The sequence below is a fragment of the Microcaecilia unicolor genome, chromosome 3 (assembly GCF_901765095.1).
Source record: "Microcaecilia unicolor chromosome 3, aMicUni1.1, whole genome shotgun sequence".
Classification (NCBI taxonomy): Eukaryota; Metazoa; Chordata; class Amphibia; order Gymnophiona; family Siphonopidae; genus Microcaecilia; species Microcaecilia unicolor.
The window spans coordinates 330330408-330353619 of record NC_044033.1 but is presented as its reverse complement, the minus strand read 5'-3'; the positions used below and the strand labels follow the sequence as shown (position 1 = coordinate 330353619).

Below are 23212 nucleotides of genomic sequence, written 5' to 3'. Positions count from 1 at the left end.
TCATACTGTTGATGCTGTTATGTGATAAATTTCAGTCTTTTTTGATCAGGTAGGTTAGGGTCTCTGGCTTCTGCAATTTAATCATTCATGGCCTCTTGATCTCAATTACTTTCTTAGTCTTTACATGACTGCATGTTTTGCCTCTCAAACGGAGTCATCAGGAGACAAAACAAAGACATTTTTAAAAAAAATCCCATTCTAACCCCTTATGTTGATAAAGTAACTCACTTTGTCAGGATATAAAGATTACAGGAATTATGATGAGCTGACCAAGAGAGGACTTGGACTGTGGTAATGGGTTTAGTATAGTATTGCTGTCTCTAGTGTAGGAATTGGTGTTGAATAAGCCTATGTGATATGTTGAATTGTGTAATATTTTAGCCAGTCAGTATAGAGTAAGTTTTTTAAAACTATTGATATTGGCACTACTATAAATCACTCTCATTCTAGAAAATCTCCTTGGTTTCATAATGGTCTATCAACACTGAAGTGTCAATTGTGTAGAGCACAAGGCCTTTGGCAGAAAATTGTTCAGTGAAACAATTATTTAAGGATCTTTCGTTCTTCTACAATTCTGAACTTAAACTTATTAAAAAGAACTTTTTTGTTAAAACTATTAGTAACTCTTCTAATCCAGCTAAGGTGTTATATAAAATAGTTTCTGACCATACTCACTATAATGTGCCAAGTAATGGCTGTAATTTTCCGTCATCAGATGCACTGGTCAATTATTTTCAAAAATATCTAAATTACAATTGTCATTAATCCCCTGTACTGTTTCCCCACTTACCCTCTACTACAGAGGCTTTAAGCTCTATTAGTTGTTCTGGACACTGGCGTGACTTCAATGTTCCTTCTCTTACTGCTTTTGAAAGCATAATCAGTAATGTTCATATCTTACTGCTTCCCAACTGGATCTTGTCCCATCTAGTTTCATTAGTTCTTCATTTGGTAACTTTAAGTTTAACAGGTTCTGTTCCTCAGTTATGGAAAAAAGCTGTTAAGCCTATTCTCAAAAATTCTGTCTCATCCTCTGGACCTTTCAAATTATTGTCCAATTTCTAATTTATGTATTCTTTCAGAAATTACAGAAAAGGTTGTATTTATTTGATCAACTGATCTCTCATGTGGATCAAACTAATATTTTGCACCCCCGACAGATTTTAGAACTAAACACAGTACAGAAACAGTGACTGCATTGCTTAGTGAACTTCACATCATAAGAAAGGGGAGAAATTGCTCTCCTTATTTCTTTAGATTTGTCAGTCACATTTGACCTTGTAGATCACTGATTGCTTTTGGCACATCTTCATTCAATTGGTTTGGTTAATACTACTTTGGCTTGGTTAAATCTTTTTTTACAGGGCAAGTTTTTTCAGTATCCACTTCTAACAACACATGTTCTAATTATGAGCTGATTTGTGGGGTTCCTCAGGGGCCAGTTCTCTCACCGTTACTCTTCAACTTCTTTCTCAGTCCTCTTGCAACATTTCAAGATCGTAACATTTTTTTATTTATTTATGCAGATAACATCCTGATATATCCTACATCCCTATTTTCAACCGATCTAGAACCTCTCCAAAAGGCACTTTCTTGTACCCAATCCTACAAAAAACATGGCATGTTGGATCAAGGTGATTATGTCAAGGGATAGAAGGAAGGGAAGGAGATTGTACCTGGGGAATGAGAAGACAGGTGTCTCTCATGTCAGGAAACAGGATGATGGGCTTGATGGACTTTTGGTCTGACCCAATATAAGATTTCTTTTGCCAGGAGAATTGGTCCAGGCAAATAGTATATATGTATTAAAAAAATGTTCAGGGTGTTTTTTTTGAGGTCAGGTCCACTAACAATTATTAGCCAAGCAGACATAGGTATCATCACCTCTTCTTTCTGGGAGTAAGCAACATGGAATTGATCTTTCTTTTTTTTTTAATATTATAAACAAATGCAATACACAAATCTTAAGAAAACAAAAAGATAGAAATACATCAAGTCCACATTACTGAGAACAAGTAAGAAACATTAAGAAATAAAATAAAATTATATTATCTGCTGAAAGCCTGGAAAATCAATACCAGCCATATACAAAACCAACTTCTCAGATTTATGATGACACACCTACTTTAGTAGAACCAAAATAAGTCGGACCCAGGAATATATACAAATTGTTCCTATGATTAACCAGGCATTTATCAGGACATTTTAAAAATAATGAATCCACAGCAACCAAAACCTTAGGCTTTAGCTGCAAGATGATCTTGTGTCTCATCTCAATTTTTTTTTTATCAATGGAAACAAAGGAAATCAACAATACAGCTGGTTTCTCAATATTATCTTTAGAAGATTCCAAGAACTTTGTAAGACCCAGACTATCTGGTGAATTCAAATTATCAAAGTCAGCCTCTTGATCCTCTAGGAATATAATACATACATTTAACATCTAACTCTTGAAAAGACAATTGCAAGACATCCTTCATATACATCTTAAAACGTTCCACTAAGGAAAGAAAATGGGTAATTGGAAAATTCAATATCCTCAAATTATTTGCTTTAATAGAATTTTCTAGATTCTGAGTATGCATCAGAAGGTTATCCTTAATAGATGAAGCAACTACTGCCTGACAAGAGGCAATTTGAGTCTCTAATTTCTCAATAAACTTTTTATCATGTTCTGTCAATTTGTCAGCAGACTCTTGGGTAAACCTACTAAACAGTGAAATTATCATGAAAATTTTTAAAACATCCTGGTTAGATTTAGAAGAATCAGTTAGAGGTTTATAAGAAGTTGGAATCTTAACTAGAGTGGTACCAGAACTCTTCTGGGGATTCTCATTTACTTCAACTAAAACAATAGTATTTCTAATAGGTAATTCAGAAGAGACAACAGCATTCTCCTTCAATGGAACTTTACCACCTTCTGAAAACAAAGCTGGCTGTGGGGGCGAGATAGATTCCCCAGAAGCGTCAGAAGGGGAAAGAGTACTCACAGTAGTGGAAATGATGTTACAACCTGTTGCTGTCGCCGGTTGCAAATGCAGGTCTATAGGGTCCTTTTTATCCACTATTGGCGGTGGAAGAATCTTCTTTCCTCCATCCCTTCCATGTTCCCATCAGAACGGAGGAGAATACCACGCTCTTCAGTGGCTTTGAAGGGGCTCCAAAGGGGTGGAAACTGCCCCTTTGGTCACGCTCCTTCAGGATCATGACCGTACAACTGTGGCCACGTACCGCAGAAAGGACTACCTGTAAATAGGTGGAAAAGAACAAGGCTTCTGATGTCACTGGATCCCAACAAGGCACCAAACCAGTGCCTGCAAGCTTCACTGGGGCACTCAGCTGTTTTTCCGAGCCACGGAAAGGGTTGCCTGTAAATAGGTGGAAAACAGCAGGGCTTCCGACATCACCAGGTCCCAACAAGGTGCACAAACCAGTGCCTGCAGCTTCACCGGGGCTCTCAGCTGTTCCAAATGGATCTTTCCATTATATCTGTCAGGCAATTCTTGATGACCTGGATTGACCACTGGTGGAGACAGGGTGCTGGGTTCAGTGGACCATTAATTTGACCAGGAATGGTGCATTTCTTCTGAGCTAGGGTCTGCTTTGGCAGGTCAAAGATAATTTATTTTGACCTTTTTATATACCATATATTCTTTTTCAGACGTATAAAGTTTTGAATTTAGTGCTTTGGTCACTTTTTATTGTGATCAAGCCCTATTAAACCAGCTGGTTTTCCTAGTGACCCCACAATAGACAGCAGCTTTAGTAAACAAACAAACTTTTACAATATTCTTCAATTTCTTTGACTGTATTAGTGCTGTCTGATTCGGCCAAACTTTTTCGATTCACTCGTATGAACTGATTTTTTGATTCGGTTCTTTAAGGCTACTATCAATAAATAGAAAATAAAATTTATTTTTCCTCCTTTGTTGTCTGGTCTTTTAATTTTTGTAATTGTGTTGGTCCCAGTCTCTGGTTCTTCTGTCTTCTCTTAACTCTTTTGCCGGAGTCTCCTGGTCCATTTGGCATTTCTTCTCTGTCCATGTCCCCTTCTTCATGTTCAGCTTCTCCCCTTATTCCTCCTTCCCTCTTGTGCCCCTTCCCCTCTTGTCCTTCCTCCCCCAAGTCTAGTATCTCCCTTCCTTCTCTCTTGTCCTCCTCACCCCTCTTTCATCCAGCATCTGCCCTTTTTCTCTCCCTTTCCATCCAGGGTCTGCCCTCTCTCTCTCAAGTCCTCACCTCTTCCATCCAGCCTTTGTCCGCTCTGTTCCCTCTAATCAGTTTTATTGCTTTGTGCAGAAAACCTTGGCTTCCTTGATTTTGTTAACTACTACTACATCATTCATCTGCAGACTTCATGTGCAAAAGTGCTATGTTAAGACTGTCATGGATACAGCTCTACAGATTGTCAGCATAATTCAAGCCAAAGTGTTACAAATAAGGTTTTTAAAATACTCCTGAGTTTGATATGTGGTATTTTGCTTTCCAAAGTACCATTGGCTCAGCGAGGAAAAACTATTAGTTTCCGAGGTCACCACTGGAAATTAAAGGCTTTTAGAAGAAAGAAATTGGTACTACCAGGAGCTCTGTAACCAGCGCAATAATTTAGGTAGTGCTGTTTACCAGTCATACTTGTAAACTGAACACTGTGAACCTTGAACTTCAAGACAAGGACAAAACTCTTACACAGTTGATTGGATGAGTGAATGCATTTAGAACTAAATCCACTTTTCAGACTTACTGAAGGAACAGAAATAAAATGACAAAAGTTGAAAAAAATTACAGAAGACTTTAAAGATGATCTGACTGACCTTGAAACACTGAGGGGCCAAAACTGTTACCTTGCATTAGGGCTCGGCACACAGCTTCCTATCACTAGTTAACACAAAACTTTTGCACCCCAATTCTGTAAGCAAATAGCATGTGCAGAAAATGCATATTAACATGGGAAAGTGCACCAGAAGCCTTTGCTTCAATTTTCTAAGTCTCCAGATTAACATGTTTGTTTTAAGCAGTAGTTCGCCCCCTCACCGCATACCTTTTAAAACTGTTGTTCTCTGGCAGCGACAGGAGCAACCAACGACTAATGCAGTGCTCACGTGGGCCCCACAGCCGTCACCTCTGGCGTATTCCTGCCTCTGCAGAAACAGGAAGTTGCATCACTAGGAAGGTTGTGTGGCTGGTGTGAGCAGTGTCGCTGGCTGCGAACAACAGTTTTAAAAGGTATGCGGGGGAACTGAAGTATCAATTTGTTAGAAAAGGAATCGGTGAATCGATTCGCGAATTAGACAGCATTAGTCTGTACGTTCTAAAAACACAAACAAAAATACCCCCACAAAAGCAAATGTTTATTTGTGGCACTAATTATATTTATATGGCTTTCTTATAAATAAAAGATCATAGCAAGAATAGAAATTTATTACAAAAATTTGCAGAAAAAGCCAAGAATGTGGCATTTCTCCCATTTTTGATCCATAAGGTTAAGGTTTGATTTTGATACAAGGCATGCAGCTAACAGTCCATATATCCATACAGTCTGGTCCAATCACAGGAAAGTCAGCCTTTGGAGGTAATTCTCTTGAATGTTCTATGTTCAGAAGGCTGGTGGGCATGTGACAAGACATACTCTGAAGCACTTTAAGAATATGACTTCACTAGAGCTTCCTAAAAACAACAAGGTGCCCCACTGACCATCCATTCTGTAACACTGAACAGAATTACAAGATTTTTTGGGGGGTGTAGCCAGAAGTGCATTTGGGGGTGTGTGTGCCCAAAGGTAGTCTGAGGGGGCCAGATAGTCTCTCCTTCCCCCACCATAATATTGAGGCATACCTTTGTTGGCAGGGATGCCAAGCCCCATCAGCCAAAAAGATCTCGTAGAAGCGCTCAAGTCGGCAACGCACTTCAGCCGGCGACGTCAGAACTCCCATGCATGCTCAGTTCCAGTCTCTAAACTGAGCATCTGTGAGTATGACTTAAGTGCTACACTGGCAGCACAGGTAGGACTCACAACTCTGGCTGGCGGGGTTTGGCATCCCCGCCAGCCATTAAAGCAGAGGGGACCCAAACCCAAGCTCCCCCTGTAGCTAAACCACTGATTTTAACATTACAAACCTCTTCTGATTTGCTTTTAAAATTAAAACTTCAAGAATTTTTGCTCTACCTTAGAACGGATCAGCATGCATTTCTCATATACACTGAGAAGGTACTTCTCACTAAAATGGGTTATGCAAAAACATCCAATTCTTCAACGTGGACTGTATTTAACAATAAATTTAATATTGGATATCTTCAAAATTGAACATAATCAGACAATTCCTACACACAATGATCAATCAAATCTCTTAACCAGGAAACAGTTTTGCAACCCATCTCCCTTTGCCTCGGAAAAGTACACATACTACATCGCATTTTTACAGTGTGATTTTTGCTCTGGTTAAACTCTCTGACAACAGAATTATATTACATTTTAGCACTTGTAACCAAGCTTAAGGCTAAATTTGTACAATAGCTTTAACATAGCATGTTTGTAGGATATCAAAATCTTCTTTAACTTTCGTCGATTTCTAGTTTCAATATCTCAGATTGACCAGATTCTCCCAGATGTGATAAGAGTCTTCTGTAAGCTTCTCTGTGGAAGAAAGCAGGCATCTGTGTTTATTAACTCTGCTACAGTACTTTTGCATGAAAACAAGTAAAATGAGCAGCTATGAATATGTAAAACAAATATATACTCACTGCAAGAGCAGTTTAGGTTTAAAATGAGCTATACTAGCAGCAACATAAGCTATTCATATACAGTGCAATCCGCTTAAGTGCAAGGGTCTGGGACCAAAGAAATGCATGCAGTTAACCGGAGCGTGAACTTAACAGTTGTGACCCAAAGAAGCTTGACATCTGATAAACATATGTACAGTACTGTTTATTATTATACATACAGTATACAGTCTCCGTTAACTGACGTTAGGCTTACTTGAAGTAATCAGTTATAGTCCTCTGTATACTATTGGGTGAGTTCCATAGACTATGTCTGTCAGACGGTAAAAACTGTCATAGCACTGACATCCAGTGGCCTCCAGATAGGCCCGCACGGTGCTGAGACTCTCCAGCGCTCTTGCAAAAGTGACAGGAGGATGTTGTTGAATTTCGTCAGCATGTGCCTTGCTGCTCATTTCATCATCTGTTTCATCATCAGCTGTTGTTGCCTGCGTGTAGGCGCATATCTCGACATCAGTGCTGTCAGCTGTTTGTAGATCGTAATCAACAGCTACGTAGTGATGAAACTCCTCTTCAGTAACACCAGCTGAGATGTCAATAACCTGTTCATCTGATGCGTTTGCAACAGCTGCATCTGTTTCGTCCCTCTCCACATCCTTTATAAAGCTTGCCCGCTTGTAGCAGTTCACAATGGTTGCCTGTGTAACATGATTCCAGGCTTCTTTCTGCATATGTAGGGAATCCAACAGTGATAGATTACGAGCCAGTTCAACAGCACTGTCCTTGTCAGTCTGGTCATCCATAACGCTCATCAGACGACGTAGCACAAGAGCCCAATAATATTGTTTGAAATTGGCTATTATGTCCTGATCCATAGGTTGGATCAGAGAGGTAGTGTTTGGTGGCAAGAAGACCACCTTGACGTTAGACAGCCAGACATCATCACTGTGTGCAGCACAATCACGAAGCAACAAAATCTGACGCTTTTGTGCCCGCATTCTAGTGTCTAACGACTTTAGCCACTGCTTCCAAATTTCCCCAGTCATCCATGAATTTGCGTTAGCCTCATATGACACAGGAAGTCGCTTAACTTTCTTGAAGCAACGGGGCTGTTTGTTCTTTCCAATGATGAGGGGTTCCAACTTCTCACTCCCATCCATATTGCAGCAAAGGAGGATCGTCAGTTGGTCCTTCAATGTTTTACCTCCAGTAGTTTCGGCATGTTTGAATGCAAGTGTTCCATCAGGAATAGCTCGCCAGTACAGACCGTTTTCATCAGCATTGAAAATGTCATGAGGTTCAAACTCGTTCAAGATGGTAGGAAGAACTGAAACAACCCAATTTTCAGCACCAAAGTCATCAGCGTCTTGTTTCTCACCATGCTGTTTCTTGAATTTTATGTTGTTCCTCTCCTTCCATCTTTCCAACCATCCAACAGTGGCTTTGAATTCAGTCAGTCCAAGACTTTCAGCTAACTGGTTAGCTTTCTCCATAATGGACCACTGACAGGACACTGTCTGCTCCTGACTCGAGAAAACCAGAGAAGAAGAGCATCTTCTATCTCCTCAGCTTTTCCCACCTGTTTTCGTTTCCGGTGTGGATTTTTATTGTTTTGCCAGTCTTCCAGAAGCTGGTGTTTCTGCTTCAAGACACGTGAAATTTGACTGGGATTGACACCATATTCTTTAGCAATAGATGCTTGACTTTGTTTGTTTTCTAATTTTTTAAGAACTTCCATTCGTTCAGCCAGTGTTAAAGTCTTACAGTTCTGCTGTGACGACGTCCCCAGTGTACACTCTAACAACATTCTTCCGCTTATTCTGCCTGTGGCAGTTAAAGGGACAGTAAATTTGAAATCTCGTTGGTTGTCACACGCCACTCAGCTTCCGTATTCCATGCGCGCGCTTATGTGGAGTCTTTCCTGCAGAGGAGCGGTCTTAAACTATGCATATAAGCGAATCTAGCACTTATCAGTGGTGCACTAAACCGAAGTTCGTCCCCATAGAAACTGATGGTGCCAAAAATGGGACCGAAGTACGGCATGCAGTTAAACAGAGCATGTGCTTATCCGACGTGCACTAAAAAGAAGTGCACTGTACTTGTTTTGTTAAGTACACAGTTTTATTAATGCATATGCCTGTTTGAATTTAGATATTGTGTACTTAAAAAAAAAATTAAGTCATAAGAAGTCATGATGAGCTCAAACCTCAGCCAGTTGTTCTATCACTTGCTTTGCTCTCTTCTAAACAAAAGTTCAGAATGTTTTTCTTACACTTTTAGCCTTCTGTACTACCTTTTTCTCTGATTTTAATCTGCTGAGAAATAAAGCATTATTTACATATTGTGCTCATTACAATTTTATCTTTAAAATTTACATCTTTCATATGACCATCTTCATTTCAGACTAATAAGGCTTGTTTGTCATATATGACTTTCCAATTCAAGCCGTTCTATAATTTTACATAGACACGGAAAAGTTTCTCAGCAGATCATTAAACCTGGATGTGAATCAGCTCAGAAGCACTAACTGTACTAAAGCTGTTTCATCGTCTTAGCAAACCTATTAACAAAATAGCTGAAGAGAAGCTCTTCTACAGATTATAACTTGCAATATGAATTACACAGCATTCAAGTACTACAGTACAGTCTCGATTATCTGAGCATCTGGTTATCCGACACCACCCCCCCCCCCCCCGGTGACATCATCGTGTTGCTGTTAAGAAGCATACAGCTTCTCTTCCTGTTCAAATCCCACTGCAGCTCCTTGGGCAAGTCACAATCCTCCACTACCTCAGGTACAAACAAATTGTGAGCCCTCCAGGGACAGGGAAACACCCACTGTAGTGGAATGTAAAGCACCTTGAGCTACAACTGGAAAACGTGATCCAAATATAAATAAATAAATAAAGCTATGAAGAGGAAAGTACTATTAATAGCGGTTTCAATACGCTAGATGTTGATTTGGGCATCCCTATTGAGGAGACATTTAGAAGCAGGGAGAATCTATGCAAGATGGGGCCACACTGGACCTACTCCTTATGAATGGGGGAGAACATTTTTGATGTTCTAGTGGATAATCATCTGGCACTCAGGCACCACCAGATGGTGTGGCTCAGTACTAAGATGTACATGGAGAGGGTTCATTCAAAAGTAAAGGATTTATCTTTAAAAAAGCAAAACTGTTGAGATGGAAGGAATACCTCAATGAGTTGTTAGCTAGATGGAAACATCTACAGGAAGTAGAAAAGCAGTGGACAAACCTATTTTACGAGCTGTTAGAAAAGAAAATAAAAGTAAGAGGAAAAGAAAGCCACTTTGGTTCTTAAAAGTAGTAGTTGAAAAGGAAAGGGAAAAGGTGTTAGCCTTCATAAACTATAAGAGACTGCAGAAAGAGGAAGACAGACAATAATACTTGGAAAAGCTGAAAAACTGGAAGTCAGGAAAGCAAAGATGCAAATGGAAGAAAAAAATAGCCAATACAGTAAACTGAGTGGACAAGGCAAATTTTATATGTGTTAGGACAAGAGGAAGTGCAAAAGTGGCATTGTGAGTGTCAAGAGTGAAGGAAATGATTATGTAGAAGCTGGTAAGGATAAAGCAGAATTGTTTAACAAATATTTCTGTTCTGCATTCACAGATGAAGGGCTGGGAGCGGGACCGTAGAAGACAAATGCTAATAGGAATGGAAGTTTGGTAGACCTTGAATAATTTTCAGAAGACTGTTTATGAGCAGCTAGCTAAACTAAAGGTAGACAAAGTGATGGGGCCGAATGGGATATATCCAAGGATACTGAAGGAACTTAGGGAAATTCTGGTGGCTCAGCTGTCTGACCTTTTCAATTCTTCTTTAGAATTGGGAGTGGTCCTAGAGGAATAGAAAAGGGTGGATGTGAACCCTCTCCACAAAATTGAAAGAAAAGAGGAGGTTGGGAACTGCAGGCCAATTAGTCTGACCTCTGTGGTGAGTAAATGAATGGAAAGAATGGTCTAGAATTTTCCAGCTAAGATTTAATGCTCAAAACAAATGCAGGCAAAAATGCATTTGGGCTGCACAAAGCCTAGGGAGTGGTACAGCATAGGGGCAGGGATGGATCATAAGTCGGCAGGCCCCTGGGCCAACTAGCACATAGGGTCCCTTCCTCCCCATTTCTGGCTGCAACTGCCCAAGTACATAGTTTCACTCATCTGTTGCTAGCTGGACTGTATAGGTAGGCTACTACATTAAGCCTGCCTTGATAATGAGAAGGGCCCTCCCAAGACTTGGCTGGGGATCTGTTCCTGTATAGGGGTGAACTACTACTGTGCATGGAAGAGGAGCGGGACTTGGGGCTGATTGCATGTAATGATCTCAAGGTGGCCAAACATCAAGAAAAGGCAACAGCAAAAGCCAGAAAGATGCTTGGGTGCTTAGGTAGACAAATGGCCAGCAGGAAAGAGGTTGTTGTGCCTCTGTATAATTCTCTGGTGTGATCTCATTTAGAGTACTGTGTACAATTCTAGAGACCACACCTTCAAAAAATATATAAATTGGATGGAGTCAGTCCAGAGGGCAACTACTAAAAGAGTCAGTGGTCTTCATTACTGAGTATGGGGACAAACTTAAAGATCTCAATATGTATACTTTGGAAGAAAAGCAAGAGATATGATAGAAACATTTAAATAGTCCAAAGCGGGGGGGGGGGGGGGGGGGGGGGGGGGAAGAGGTAGGGGATACTAGAGGACCTACGGTGTGGATATGTCTACTCTTTATGATTGAGTAAACTGTTTGCATTGAAGCTTTCGTATATTACATTTCATGTTTCAGTTTGATGAAGTGGATCATCATTATTGTACAGTGGAAAAGCTCAATAAAAACTGCATTAATAATAGTCCATGGCAAAATTGCACAAGAGGCAAGTCTCTTTCAACTGAAAGGAAGCTCTGGAATGAGGGTGCATAGGATGAAGGTGAAAGGGGATCTACTAAGGAGTAACAAAGAAATACAACTTTATATATAAAGGATGATGGTTGCATGGAATGCCTCCCAGTGGAAGTGGTGGAGATGAAGACTGTATTTGAATTCAAGAAATCACACAGGATCTCTAAGGGAGAGGAATGGATAAGCCATGTGTTCTTTATCTGCCGTCATTTTCTATGATTTTATGTTTCTGAAAAACAAACCGGTCAGGTGGTCCTGAGGAATAGGATGAGAATCCTTGGACTACATTTTCTTTTTTGCATCATTATAAAAATAAATCTTAGTAACAACAAAAGCCAATAAAGTACCTTTGCACAGTGTTTCTACCGAGGCCTTGTTTGTGCTCAGAGTTCTTGAGAGACTGAGTGATGGTGGGAATCAGGGAGACAACTAGTGACTGGTCAATGCCTGTCAGTGTAGTCAAGATGTTGTAAACCTGGTGATCATATATTGTGCTGTATTCCTGCACAAAGTCCCTGCAAGTGAAACAAATAATTTTAACCTGCATATTGGTACCAAAACACCTAGCACAGATAGAAAATTATTACAGTGTTACATATGCCCACTACCAAGAAAATGATTAGAAAAAGCCAAGAATGCTTGTCTACAAGAGAGAGCATCTGCACAAATTAATATCACATTAAGTTCTACGTCACAAACTTTACACAATACTGAAAAAGGCTGCAGACTAAATTTGACTATGAATTATTGTCAACAGAATAGGCATTTGCTATACTGATCAGCCAACAGTTTGACATCAGATATATGATAGTCATCACAAATTGGTGTCATGTGAGAACCTGGAAAACCTACACAGCCTACTATTTTATTTATTACATTTGTACCCCGCGCTTTCCCATACACGGCAGGCTCAATGCGGCTTACATAGTAAAAAAAAACATTACAAAGGACATGTAAGAAGAATATTATAAACTGTGATAAAACATAGTGGCAACAGCGCCCAATAATATATGAACTGGAATATGGGGAGGTAGACAAGGATAGGATAGGTAAAAGGGGAAGGAGATTGGAAGGGATATGGTATGCCATACTTTGTATTATTTGAATATTTTTACTGCTGTAACTGTCTATTGCCTATGTTTGATTTATTCTTACAGTACACTGCCTTGAGTGAATTCTTTCAGAAAGGTGGTAAATACATCCAAATAAATAAATACAACTCAGATGGAAAAGGGCAGTCAGCTGTTCAATGCCTAGAGAGTTAATCCTGTCACTGACTGCATCTATTCTATTCATATGCACAGTTCACAATGGACTTGTTTTTTTAAGGTAATACAATCCTGCAATAATGCCTTTGATACTTTACCTCAGCTGCTTAAAGTCTGGTTACCTTAAAACAGAGGCGAGTTGGGCAGCACTTTCTTCTGGAGCCATTCGGCAGTTCTCTACCACATGCTGTAGAATCTCTGTAGACAGCTTTCTGACTGTAAACACAAAACCCCAGCATGCATCAGTCTTATGACCCTACACTGAACTTGAGTAACTTCTGAAAAGTCTTGGTCTCTTCCGATGATTTATATGTGAGAATACTCCATTCAAGAACCATTTCGCTGTTCTAATCCAGCCTTTTACTTCCTAGTTCTTCAGCTTCACTTTGTCTGGACTTCTCTGGCCTCACTCTGCTTTACCTCTCCTAGTTAAATCCTGCCAGCTACCAGAAACTGTGGGCTTACTCCAAGGGTAAAGCCTGGTTCATCTGGAGTCTCTTAGACTTGGGATTAGTCTGCATGTGCCAATTCAGACTGGCAGCTGCTTCATCTTCATCAATTCCCTCTGCAACTCCGTGTGATCCTGGGCAAGTCACTTAACCCTCCATTGCCCCAGGTACAACAGTAGTACAATGTACTACTTAGATTGTGAGCCCACTAGGGACAGTCCCAGTACCTGTAAAATGAAAATGTAAACCGCTTAGGTCTAAGCAGTATATAAATACTTTAAAAAGGGGCAGATTTCAAATTGAAGTTTGTGTTCCAGCCTAAGACGGCCTAGCAACTTGCAAAAAAGGAAGAAAACTTAAAGAGCCAAAAAACACTAAAAAAAATTAAAGGCTAACAGAATAAACTAAAGAGAAAGGATATAATTGTGAAAGGGACAAAAATACCCGCACAGGAAGGCACAGTTAAAGTACAGAAAAAAATGCAGAGAGGACATGATGATGCGTTCTCCTTGCTCTGTGGAGAAACAAAGACTGAGGGACCCAGGCTTGCACTGGAAGGCATCAGTACATGTGCGGTGGGATGCTGCTAGAAATTTCTACATTCATCTCATTAGTCAGCATCCGCACCAGGCTCCATCGGATGATGTCACCCAGCTGTGAGAATACAACTGGCCTGCTTGTCCTCGGAAAATACAGAATACTGTTGAGTTGTGGCTGCATGGAACCCAATACATAGCTCAAGGGTCTTAGGTTTCTCTCTCCCATCAGGCTGAGGGGCCTAACCCATACATTCTAGATTAGTCTGGTTAGGACGAAAAGAAAATATACAATATCATCAATCCAGACACAGAAAGCAAACACTGTGATATTCTAGGAGGGGCATCTTCTGTTTGCACCAGGAACCGTTTTTGCTTGAATGTCATCTCATTCATGTAAACAGAAGTCAGATTTATACTTCTTCTTTCATACATATCAACAATTTCTTGGCTTTAGCAGTTGCTGTCTACTATATTATCCAAGCCCTTTTCTTGTGTAACAGCAGGAAAGCATGGACCTATTTAATCTACATGTTGTATGCTCAGTCTTGTGCTCTAAATGCAACTCTCTGTACTTGTCACACTGAATCTCATCGGACACAGTTTTAAAAGTATCCCCACAGAGTCTAGATACTTTTGTTTGAGAATTATGTATTGGTGTTTATAGCCTTATACAGCTTGTTATCATAATGGCTGTCCTTGGCACTAACCCTTGAGATATTTGACCATATTTGAAATCACTTTTGCAGTTCACTGGAAACTGCCCTCTCTCTCCCTTTTCTGTGTGTCTTTTAGTTTAAAATTTCATCATTTGTCCAAAATTTATTTTTTTTTAGGAGTATGGCTAAACATATATGATGAAAATCTCCATTTTAAAGGGGGAAGGGAAAGGGAAATGGGACTTGATATACCGCCTTTCTGAGGTTTTTGCAACTACATTCAAAGCGGTTTACATATATTCAGGTACTTATTTCGTACCAGGGGCATCTCCAGCTTTCTCTTTAGATACTTTTTGCTGTACTCCTAACTCAGATAAATGGACCTCGGTTAGCACCTCTGGAGCATTTTAGCTAGTGACTTTTGCCCTTTCACACCCAATGAGTAACTTTAGCAAGCAATTTTTCACATTCATATACGCTCCTTAATTTAACTTTTCATCAGCTCTATTTTATTCTGTTTAGTACTAAGAATTCTGTGAAATACATGGAATGTTTTGAGCCCTTACTGTGTTCCAAGCTACAAGTGGAAATCACTGACTTACGCTCACAATGCAGTGGAAGGCCGAGTAGAAGGCATTTTCAAAAACTTCAATCATTTCTCAAAATCAAAGTGGGGCTCTTGATAACATTGTTTCTAACTGACAACTATTTATTAGAGGTGTGCTCAGTTGAGCTGCTTCTTCAATTACAGTAATTTCTGTTCCACATTAACATTAGATTATGGTTCTCCTGTTTGTTTGTTTTTTTGGTTACATTTGTACCCTGCGCTTTCCCACTCATGGCAGGCTCAATGCGGCTTACATAGGGCAATGGAGGGTTAAGTGACTTGCCCAGAGTCACAAGGAGCTGCCTGTGCCGGGAATCGAACTCAGTTCCTCAGTTCCCCAGGACCAAAGTCCACCACCCTAACCACTAGGCCACTCCTTGTGAGCAAAACTGATCAATCAAAGTAAGTATAAAGTTAGCACAGCTCACCCTGTGGTTCATTCACTAACACCAAACATTTCAACACAGAAGGGAGAAGCAACTCCACATCAAAGGTGTCAGTATTCTTGGTCCGTTGGAAAACGTGAAGAAGAAAACTCAGAACAGATGCCAAACGTGCAGGAGGGGCCTGACCTTTGAACTGAAGGTAGTTCTCACTGAAAATAAACATCAATGGTCACTCATTTTATTTTTAAAGTTACAATCTTATTGGTATCACTGGAACTGCTGTCATTTTTTTAAAACAAAGAATATCCTATAAAGGCCAAGTTCAAACACAGCTAAGGCCAAGCCAGTCTGAAACCAACGAAACAGCATACAGAGCATTATCGGGTGCACTTGTCAAATATAGGAACAGAGCATAAAAGAGCAGAGGAAGAAATGGGTAAAAGATCAGGAGAACGAAGAGGAGGTGTGAAAGCAAAACACACGGTTACGGAAAAAGTGGAGTGAAAATAAAAAAGGCCTAAGTATAATTTTATAAAACTGTTGTATTGTGCTATTGGGCCAGCAGTTAGGGTTTAATGTATTCCATTGTGGGGGAGGGGGGGAGGGCTAAGAAAAATGTGCAGTAACATCTGAGAAATTAATAATGCTTTGAGACATCCATCTTCTACTAACACCTCACAGGAAGTTGTATACAGTCCAATTACAACTGAATTACAAAGTTAGCAGAAAAACAAGATGACAAATCAAATCTATTTGTAAAGCACTGTGGATTAACAATAAAAAATTCACATATAAAACAATTTCAAAAACAAAAATTAAATGTGGATTAATATGGATCTTTCATTTAGTAACTATCCTGAAATAAGGTCTTAAGACGTTTCTTAAACAACACAATTAGATTCTTCTCTTAAACTCAAAAGGAACTTATTCCAAATGTAAGGGCCTGCATATCTGAAAGCCCTCCTCTGAGGAGATGTCAGCCTAATTAAGGGAATGAGTGTTCTTCACTTACAATTGTGTATGCATGTTTACATTTATTTATTAAAACTTGCTAAACCACTACAACTGCCACAGGCAGAGCGGTGTACACACTACGATTTGTATTTATATTATGTAATTCAAGCTAGCAGTGAATTCCTGATAGTACTTGTAATCTCTTTTTTCAGAGGTCATAATCTGCATGTGACCCATTTCCTCCAGTCTCTGGAAAACCTGCCATGTTCAGGTTTCCGGACAAAGCAAGTGCTCTGATCTAATTTCCTCAGACCCCTAATCTTAGGATATTCTCTTGCAGAGCAGAATTCTCCAAGTTGGGCTCAAAAGCAGCCTCTTCAGAGTGGTTTGGGGGTGGTCCAATACAGACTGCATTTCAATAATCCAATTTGCTTAATACTAAGACCACAGTAATTTTTTTTTATTGCTTCCCTTCAGGCAGCCTTACCTGAGGACTTGCACAAAGGCTTTTCGCAAATATGAGATGTGTGGGCTGTTTGTAGAGTCACACAGTGCCTGCAATATAGGGTTGTTTGCAATGCTGGGAACAGATGAAGGAGAAGCTGGAAGAAACCGTCCGAAATACTGCTGAATGATGTTTCTTAGCTGTTGTTTCACATAAGCACCCTGTGCTTGGGACTGGCAGCATATAGCGCACAAACCCTGAAAACGACAATTCAGAAAAAAAAAAACCAACCCAGTATATTACAAGGATAGCACATTAAAAAAAATTTCACATAATCATCTCTATGTATGGGAAACACATTTTATAACTCTGAACAGAAAAACAGCACAGAGATGAGGGACAGGATGACACAAATTAAGCAGTTTAGGAGTTGGAACTGACTCCGGAGAAATATTATGCATAAATCTACAGCTACTTCTTGGGTGCATAATTTTTGCATTTAAAATGCAAACGTGCTAAAGGCTCCAATCCTGCTTACAGAATACCTATGGCTCTAAATGCATCTACCTATGCATGTAATGGCATTATCCACACATTTCTACGCACATGCTGGGGGTGGGGTGGGGGCACAATTCTATTACAGGGTACCTCCAGTTAGGGGCCCCAATGTCACACACTGAGTGCCAATAATGGCATCTGGGTGCCATGATGCCGTCAAGTACCAGTGTAAACCTGCACTGAAGCACCTAAAAACACGCCATACAATGCATGTAACTTATAGTATGCTATTAGCTGCACACATAAATGGGAGAAATACCCATACTCCTCCCATGTGTTCACCCCCTTGCACGTAAGTTGCACTTTTCTGTGTACTTATGCATGCAAGGCATGTTTGACTGCATGCGCCCCGTTATAGAATTGCCCTTAATTTTCAAAAGACTATTTCTGTAAAAAAAACAAACAAAAAAACATCTGTTTTACATGCAGGATAAGCCCTTGTTGATGGGGGAGCTGTTGTGGTTCTGAGGAAACAACAACAGCTCCCCATCAACAATTTCATCAAATTGGTATTGGTGCAACTACAGCTGTCAAGCCAAATCAGAGCCACCAAAATCACCAGGCTGGAGTGCCTGCCAATCTTGCACAGAACTCAGTCATGTGGGAAAGGCAGAAACACAAAGAGCTCTCCCAAGATCAAGGATGTAATAGTGGATGTGAAGCGTCTGTTCATGCTTTTGAAAATACTAGGACTAGGGGGCATGCGATGAAACTACAGTGTAGTAAATTTAAAACAAATCGGAGAAAACTTTTCTTCACCCAACGTGTAATTAAACTCTGGAATTCATTGCCGGAGAAAGTGGTGAAGGCGGTTAGCTTAGCAGAGTTTAAAAAGGGGTTGGACGGTTTCCTAAAGGACAAGTCCATAAACCGCTACTAAATGGACTTGGGAAAAATCCACAATTCCAGGAATAACATGTATAGAATGTTTGTACGTTTGGGAAGCTTGCCAGGTGCCCTTGGCCTGGATTGGCCGCTGTCGTGGACAGGATGCTGGGCTCGATGGACCCTTGGTCTTTTCCCAGTATGGCATTACTTATGTACTTATGATTCCTTGCGTGCAAGATTGCCAGGCACTCCAGCTGGTGATTTTGGTGGCTCTGAATTGGTTTGGCAGCTATAGTTACACCAATTTGATGAGATTTTTGATGGGAGAGCTGCTGTGGTTTCTTCGGAACCCAGGTCTGCTTGAGCAAGGGCTTAATCTCATAGAATATCTGGCTCCTTGCTGCTTATGGTCAGGTCCTTGAAAGGCATTGATTGACCCCCTGTGTGCTCTCAAAAGCACAGCTACCCTTGAGCATCAATCTCCCTTGTCCATGTGCAGGTCTAGCACATGTATGAAGCCTGGTGTGTGACCCAGGATCTGTTGACTTTGTTTGCAGATATTTGGCTATTTTAGCTTTTTTATAAGGTGGCATTAAGTGTGGTCTGTTGCTTAACTTTCTTAGGATATAGGTGGCAGCACTGGCTTATATCTAGGGCTGGATGGTGTGGTACGATGCACCAGGACATTCTAAATTTTGAAAGGGCATCAAGCAGTTACACCCCACATGTGCTGGGCAGTGCTGCCACAGTAGATCTCCTCTTGGTCCTAAAACCAGCTGGCCTTGATGCTCCTATATGATGCACAATTATGCGACTGCAGTCAGTCCAGGTTTATGGCTAGTGTAACTGCAAACGCGTAAATGTAAGGTGCACTGATACTGGGTTAGGTTAGCATTCTATAATGGAATCTGGGCACCTAGAAGCCACTATAGAATAAGCTCTCACTGTAGGGCTTTGAGGTGCCTAAACGGAGGCGCCCACTTATAGAATTGTCCCCTATGCCCCTGATTCTACATATTGTGCCGAGGTTTCCGTGTGGAAATTGAAGCTTACTCATAACAATGTGCATAACCTAACTGGTTAACAAGCCAATTAGCACTGATAATTGCCAATTACCAGCACTAACTGGCATTAAATTTACACGCAGAAATATCTAAGCATATTCTTACGTCAATTCTAAGTCACATAGTTGAAAATGGAGCGTGGCCATGAGCCACTGCTACTCATAAAATGTACTTAATTGAAAGAAAATGGGAGCTACAAGATTTACCTGTAGAAAAAGAGGAAGACTTTCACGAATTGCGGACAGCATTGCTGTGGGAAGCGCTTTGTCCTGCTGAAACAGTGCATGTGGCAACAGTAAGAAATCAATGATGCGAAACAGGAGCTGCTGTGCTTTGGAGGTAGCTAAAATCAGTGCCCAGTGCTTCATTAGGCAACCTTTTTGACAGAAGTAGATATACAAAGAAAAGAAAACTGTGAAATCATGATTTTAACAGTTATATTTATTTTATTTATTAGGATTTATTTACTGTCTTTTTGAAGGAATCACTCAAGGTGGTGTACAGCAAGAATAAGTCAAACATAAGCAATAGACAACTACAGCAGTAAAATATACACACAACAATACAAAGTATGGCATAGTATACTACTTACAATGCCAATAAAACATTTTAATAGACAGCCTAGGGTATAAGCTAGAGTAACAGGAATAAGAAGATAAGGGAATTAAGAAAGTTCCACTTGAGGTCAGAAAGGTGCTTGAACATTATCTTAAGCTATGGTAGGAATGGCACCATTGTGGCTTGATTTACTAAGGCTTTTCTCTATCTCTACGGATAAAAAAGCATTGTAAATCATCTCTTACATAGAAATACAGTAGATGACAACAGATAAAGACAAACAGATCCATTCACACTGCCCAGTTGATCTGGTCCAACCATACAATGTGACTGTAGGATGTCGCTCTTTATCTAGCTTAGTTGCTGGTGCTTTCTTCTTTGGTTTTCTACCCTCAACTTTAAACAGTTGAATTAGATAGACATTAAAAAAAAAAAAAAAAAGTTTGGAAAGTGTGTTCCCAGTATTTGGCAGGGAACTATAGTCAGCATCTTACTTACAAATTTCAATATGGATTTTTGTTCCTTAACATTGATATGCTAAAAAAAACAAAACAAAACCCACACTCTATTTTGTGATCTTCATCTAAGTGGGGAGCTATTTTGTCAAAAGAACTTCTATGAGAGAATGAGGACTGGTGCTCAGCAAAGGGAGCTCCCCGTTCCAATGATATAATTGACCCAACAACTCATGTAACTAAAAGTCTTTTCCACAACACTCTCTCTCAGTCCATCCATCTCACATAACCATTCTTTATCCCCCTTCCAAACATGCTCTTTTCTCAGCACCTCTTCCCTAATGACACTTTCCTAAAAAGACTTTTGCCCCCAACTTTATCCCAGCTAGTCTCAACTCACACTCACCTCGTTCATGCCGTCAGCCTCCACTATGCTGTTCCCACCGCCATCTCTCCAAGTCAGCTCTCCCTCATTTGTTAATCCTATCCCTCATCTTCTGAAGAGGTTTCCTGCCAGAACTGCCTCCAGAACAATTTTCTTATGGCATAACAGTGAATTTGAGCAGCGTGACATTCAAACTCCTATGATGTTCTCAGGATTGATAGTGTGGAAGTTTGGGTACTACAGCCGCCGAGAGACAGAGCCAGGCCTGGAGCAGGGCTGCCACCACCACCCCCTTACCTTCCTGCATCTGCTCCTCCCTCAGTCTGTCAGTCTTCTGCTCCTGTGTGCCGGGACCTAGGTTATCACGTTAATGCAATCAACCAGGTCCCGACACACAGAAGCAGGAGAGACACAGACCAAGGGAGCAGAACCTTCTGGCACTGGGCCCCCCCTTGGAGGCCAGGCCTGGGGAGTCTTGCCCCCCCCCCACCCCTCTCGGCGGCCCTGTTGCGTACCATGGGATTCAAACCTACTGACAGCTGAGTAATGCAAGCAGAAAACAGAACTGTTCCAGATCCAGTGCTAGTATGAAACCTCCAGAGTACAATCAGGGAGCTGCAGTTGGGGTTGATGAAAGCTGCCTCTGGTTTCTGATGAAGAACACTGCTCTATTTACTAAATATGCCTGTTAATTTAATTGGACCCTCTACTGCCACACATAGAGGATGAAGGATGGTTTGTCTGGCTCCTGGGGGTGAGGACAGCTCTTTTGTGTTAAAGGGTAAAAAAGAGTGGTGATGAGGAAGAAAGGCTTCTCCATGCTAATTGGTCCTTGAACTTTTGGCCAATCAGTGGCGATTTTAACATGCACTGTATGCATGTACTAACATGCTTAAGATCCATGCTCCCATTAATGTGGGCATTTTAATGTATGTATACTGAATACATCACTAGGGGCCCCTTTTATGAAAGGGTTGCCGCATGACAACCCAGAACTACTGCTGGCCCAACGCGGTAGTTCCAACACGAGCATGCGCCATTTCTGGTGCACCAGAAAATAATTTTAGAATTTTTACCTTGGCACTCTAACCTGGTGATAATCACCATCAGGTTACCAAGGCAGCCCTTACCACCACCTCAATAGATGGTGGTAAGTGCTCCCTGCCACATGGCAAGAGTAATCTTACCGCATGACCATTTTTTTTTTTGGGGGGGGGGGGGGGGGGCTGTTTACCCACTGCGGTAAAAAGGGCCTTGGCATGTGGGGAAAACAGCAACCACCGCTACCGCAGGACCCTTTTTACCGACTTGATAAAAGGACCTCTAAGTTAGTGACTAGGTGGTTTTTAGTGGGCAAGTGACTTTATTGGCATGTTGGTAGTAAAATCTAAAAAGGTCTCCTTTTTTTCATGTCACAGTTTGTGGACCTGTTTCTCCTTACTGGTGTATTCAAGGAAACTTGATAAGTCTGGAATGATATCTGAAGACAAACCAGAAACCTAAGATTAGAAAGTTAGGTATATTCTTAACAAAAAACAAAAATAATGAAAACTGAGGACCTGGGCAGGACATTATACCTACCTATTACAGAGTATGCAAGTTGCAGCCCTTCTGGAGGTCCTTTCTTTTTAAAATAAGGCTTTATATACTTTATCACATCACCAAGATACTCCAGGGTTTTGGATACCATGGCAGACTTCTCTGGTAGCATGTGTAGGCCACTGTAAACTTTACCGGTAGCCTATGGGAGAAAATATTTTAAGAGACTCAAAATAGTAGAAGATTAATGTTCTTTACCTTTTCTTTTTATTTTGTATAACCTGCAATGGTGAACTTTAAAAAGACGGGGCAGGGTTTGCAATTACCCACATACTTTGAATTTTCAAAAATATTGCATATTACTTGTGAAATATCTTTTAATTGATGTATTTATTAAAATATAACAAGAAAAAAGACAACTGAGTAATACAATAGCTGAATCAGATCACAATAACCAAATTAAACCAAGTAAACTGTAAACAGCCAACAACCATCCTCTCTCCTGCTGCCCCCACCCCCTGACGCTAACTCGAGCCATAATCAGAAAACCTTAAAATGTAAAAACAGAGCATAAGACTGTGTGCCATCTCAAGGCAGATATATACTATGTCATAGGGAACCATATTGGAACCTCCAACCTTCATATTGTCTCCAGCACTTTTCAAATCGCTGCAATGTATTGGTTTTAATAGCAGTTACCTATGCGATATTGTGTGCATCAAATAAATGTGTATGCATAGTGTTCTGGGGTAATTTTCAGAGCAAAAATATGTGCATATTTCATTTTGAAAATCTGGCAGAGCAGTGAAGTGAAAAGTATATGAGAGCAGTTGAATTATCGCCAAAAATGGGAAAAAAAACCTATGGGGTAGCTGGTCTAAATTTC

General features: G+C 40.5%; 1 protein-coding gene across 2 annotated transcripts in view; it reads right to left on the bottom strand.

Annotated features, from left to right (window-relative positions):
* Window positions 1-5408: 5408 nt before the first annotated feature.
* Window positions 5409-23212, bottom strand: part of MMS22L (MMS22 like, DNA repair protein) — a 105062-nt gene continuing 87258 nt past the window's right edge. For both annotated transcript variants that reach the window (XM_030198403.1, XM_030198405.1), the window contains exons 19-25: window positions 22369-22528; window positions 19596-19765; window positions 16982-17196; window positions 15583-15749; window positions 13026-13119; window positions 11983-12150; window positions 5409-6631 (exon numbers count right to left, since the gene is read on the bottom strand). In XM_030198403.1, the coding sequence (XP_030054263.1) occupies window positions 6550-6631; window positions 11983-12150; window positions 13026-13119; window positions 15583-15749; window positions 16982-17196; window positions 19596-19765; window positions 22369-22528 (1056 nt within the window). In that variant the 3' untranslated portion in view covers window positions 5409-6549. The remainder of the gene's footprint in view (window positions 6632-11982; window positions 12151-13025; window positions 13120-15582; window positions 15750-16981; window positions 17197-19595; window positions 19766-22368; window positions 22529-23212) is intronic.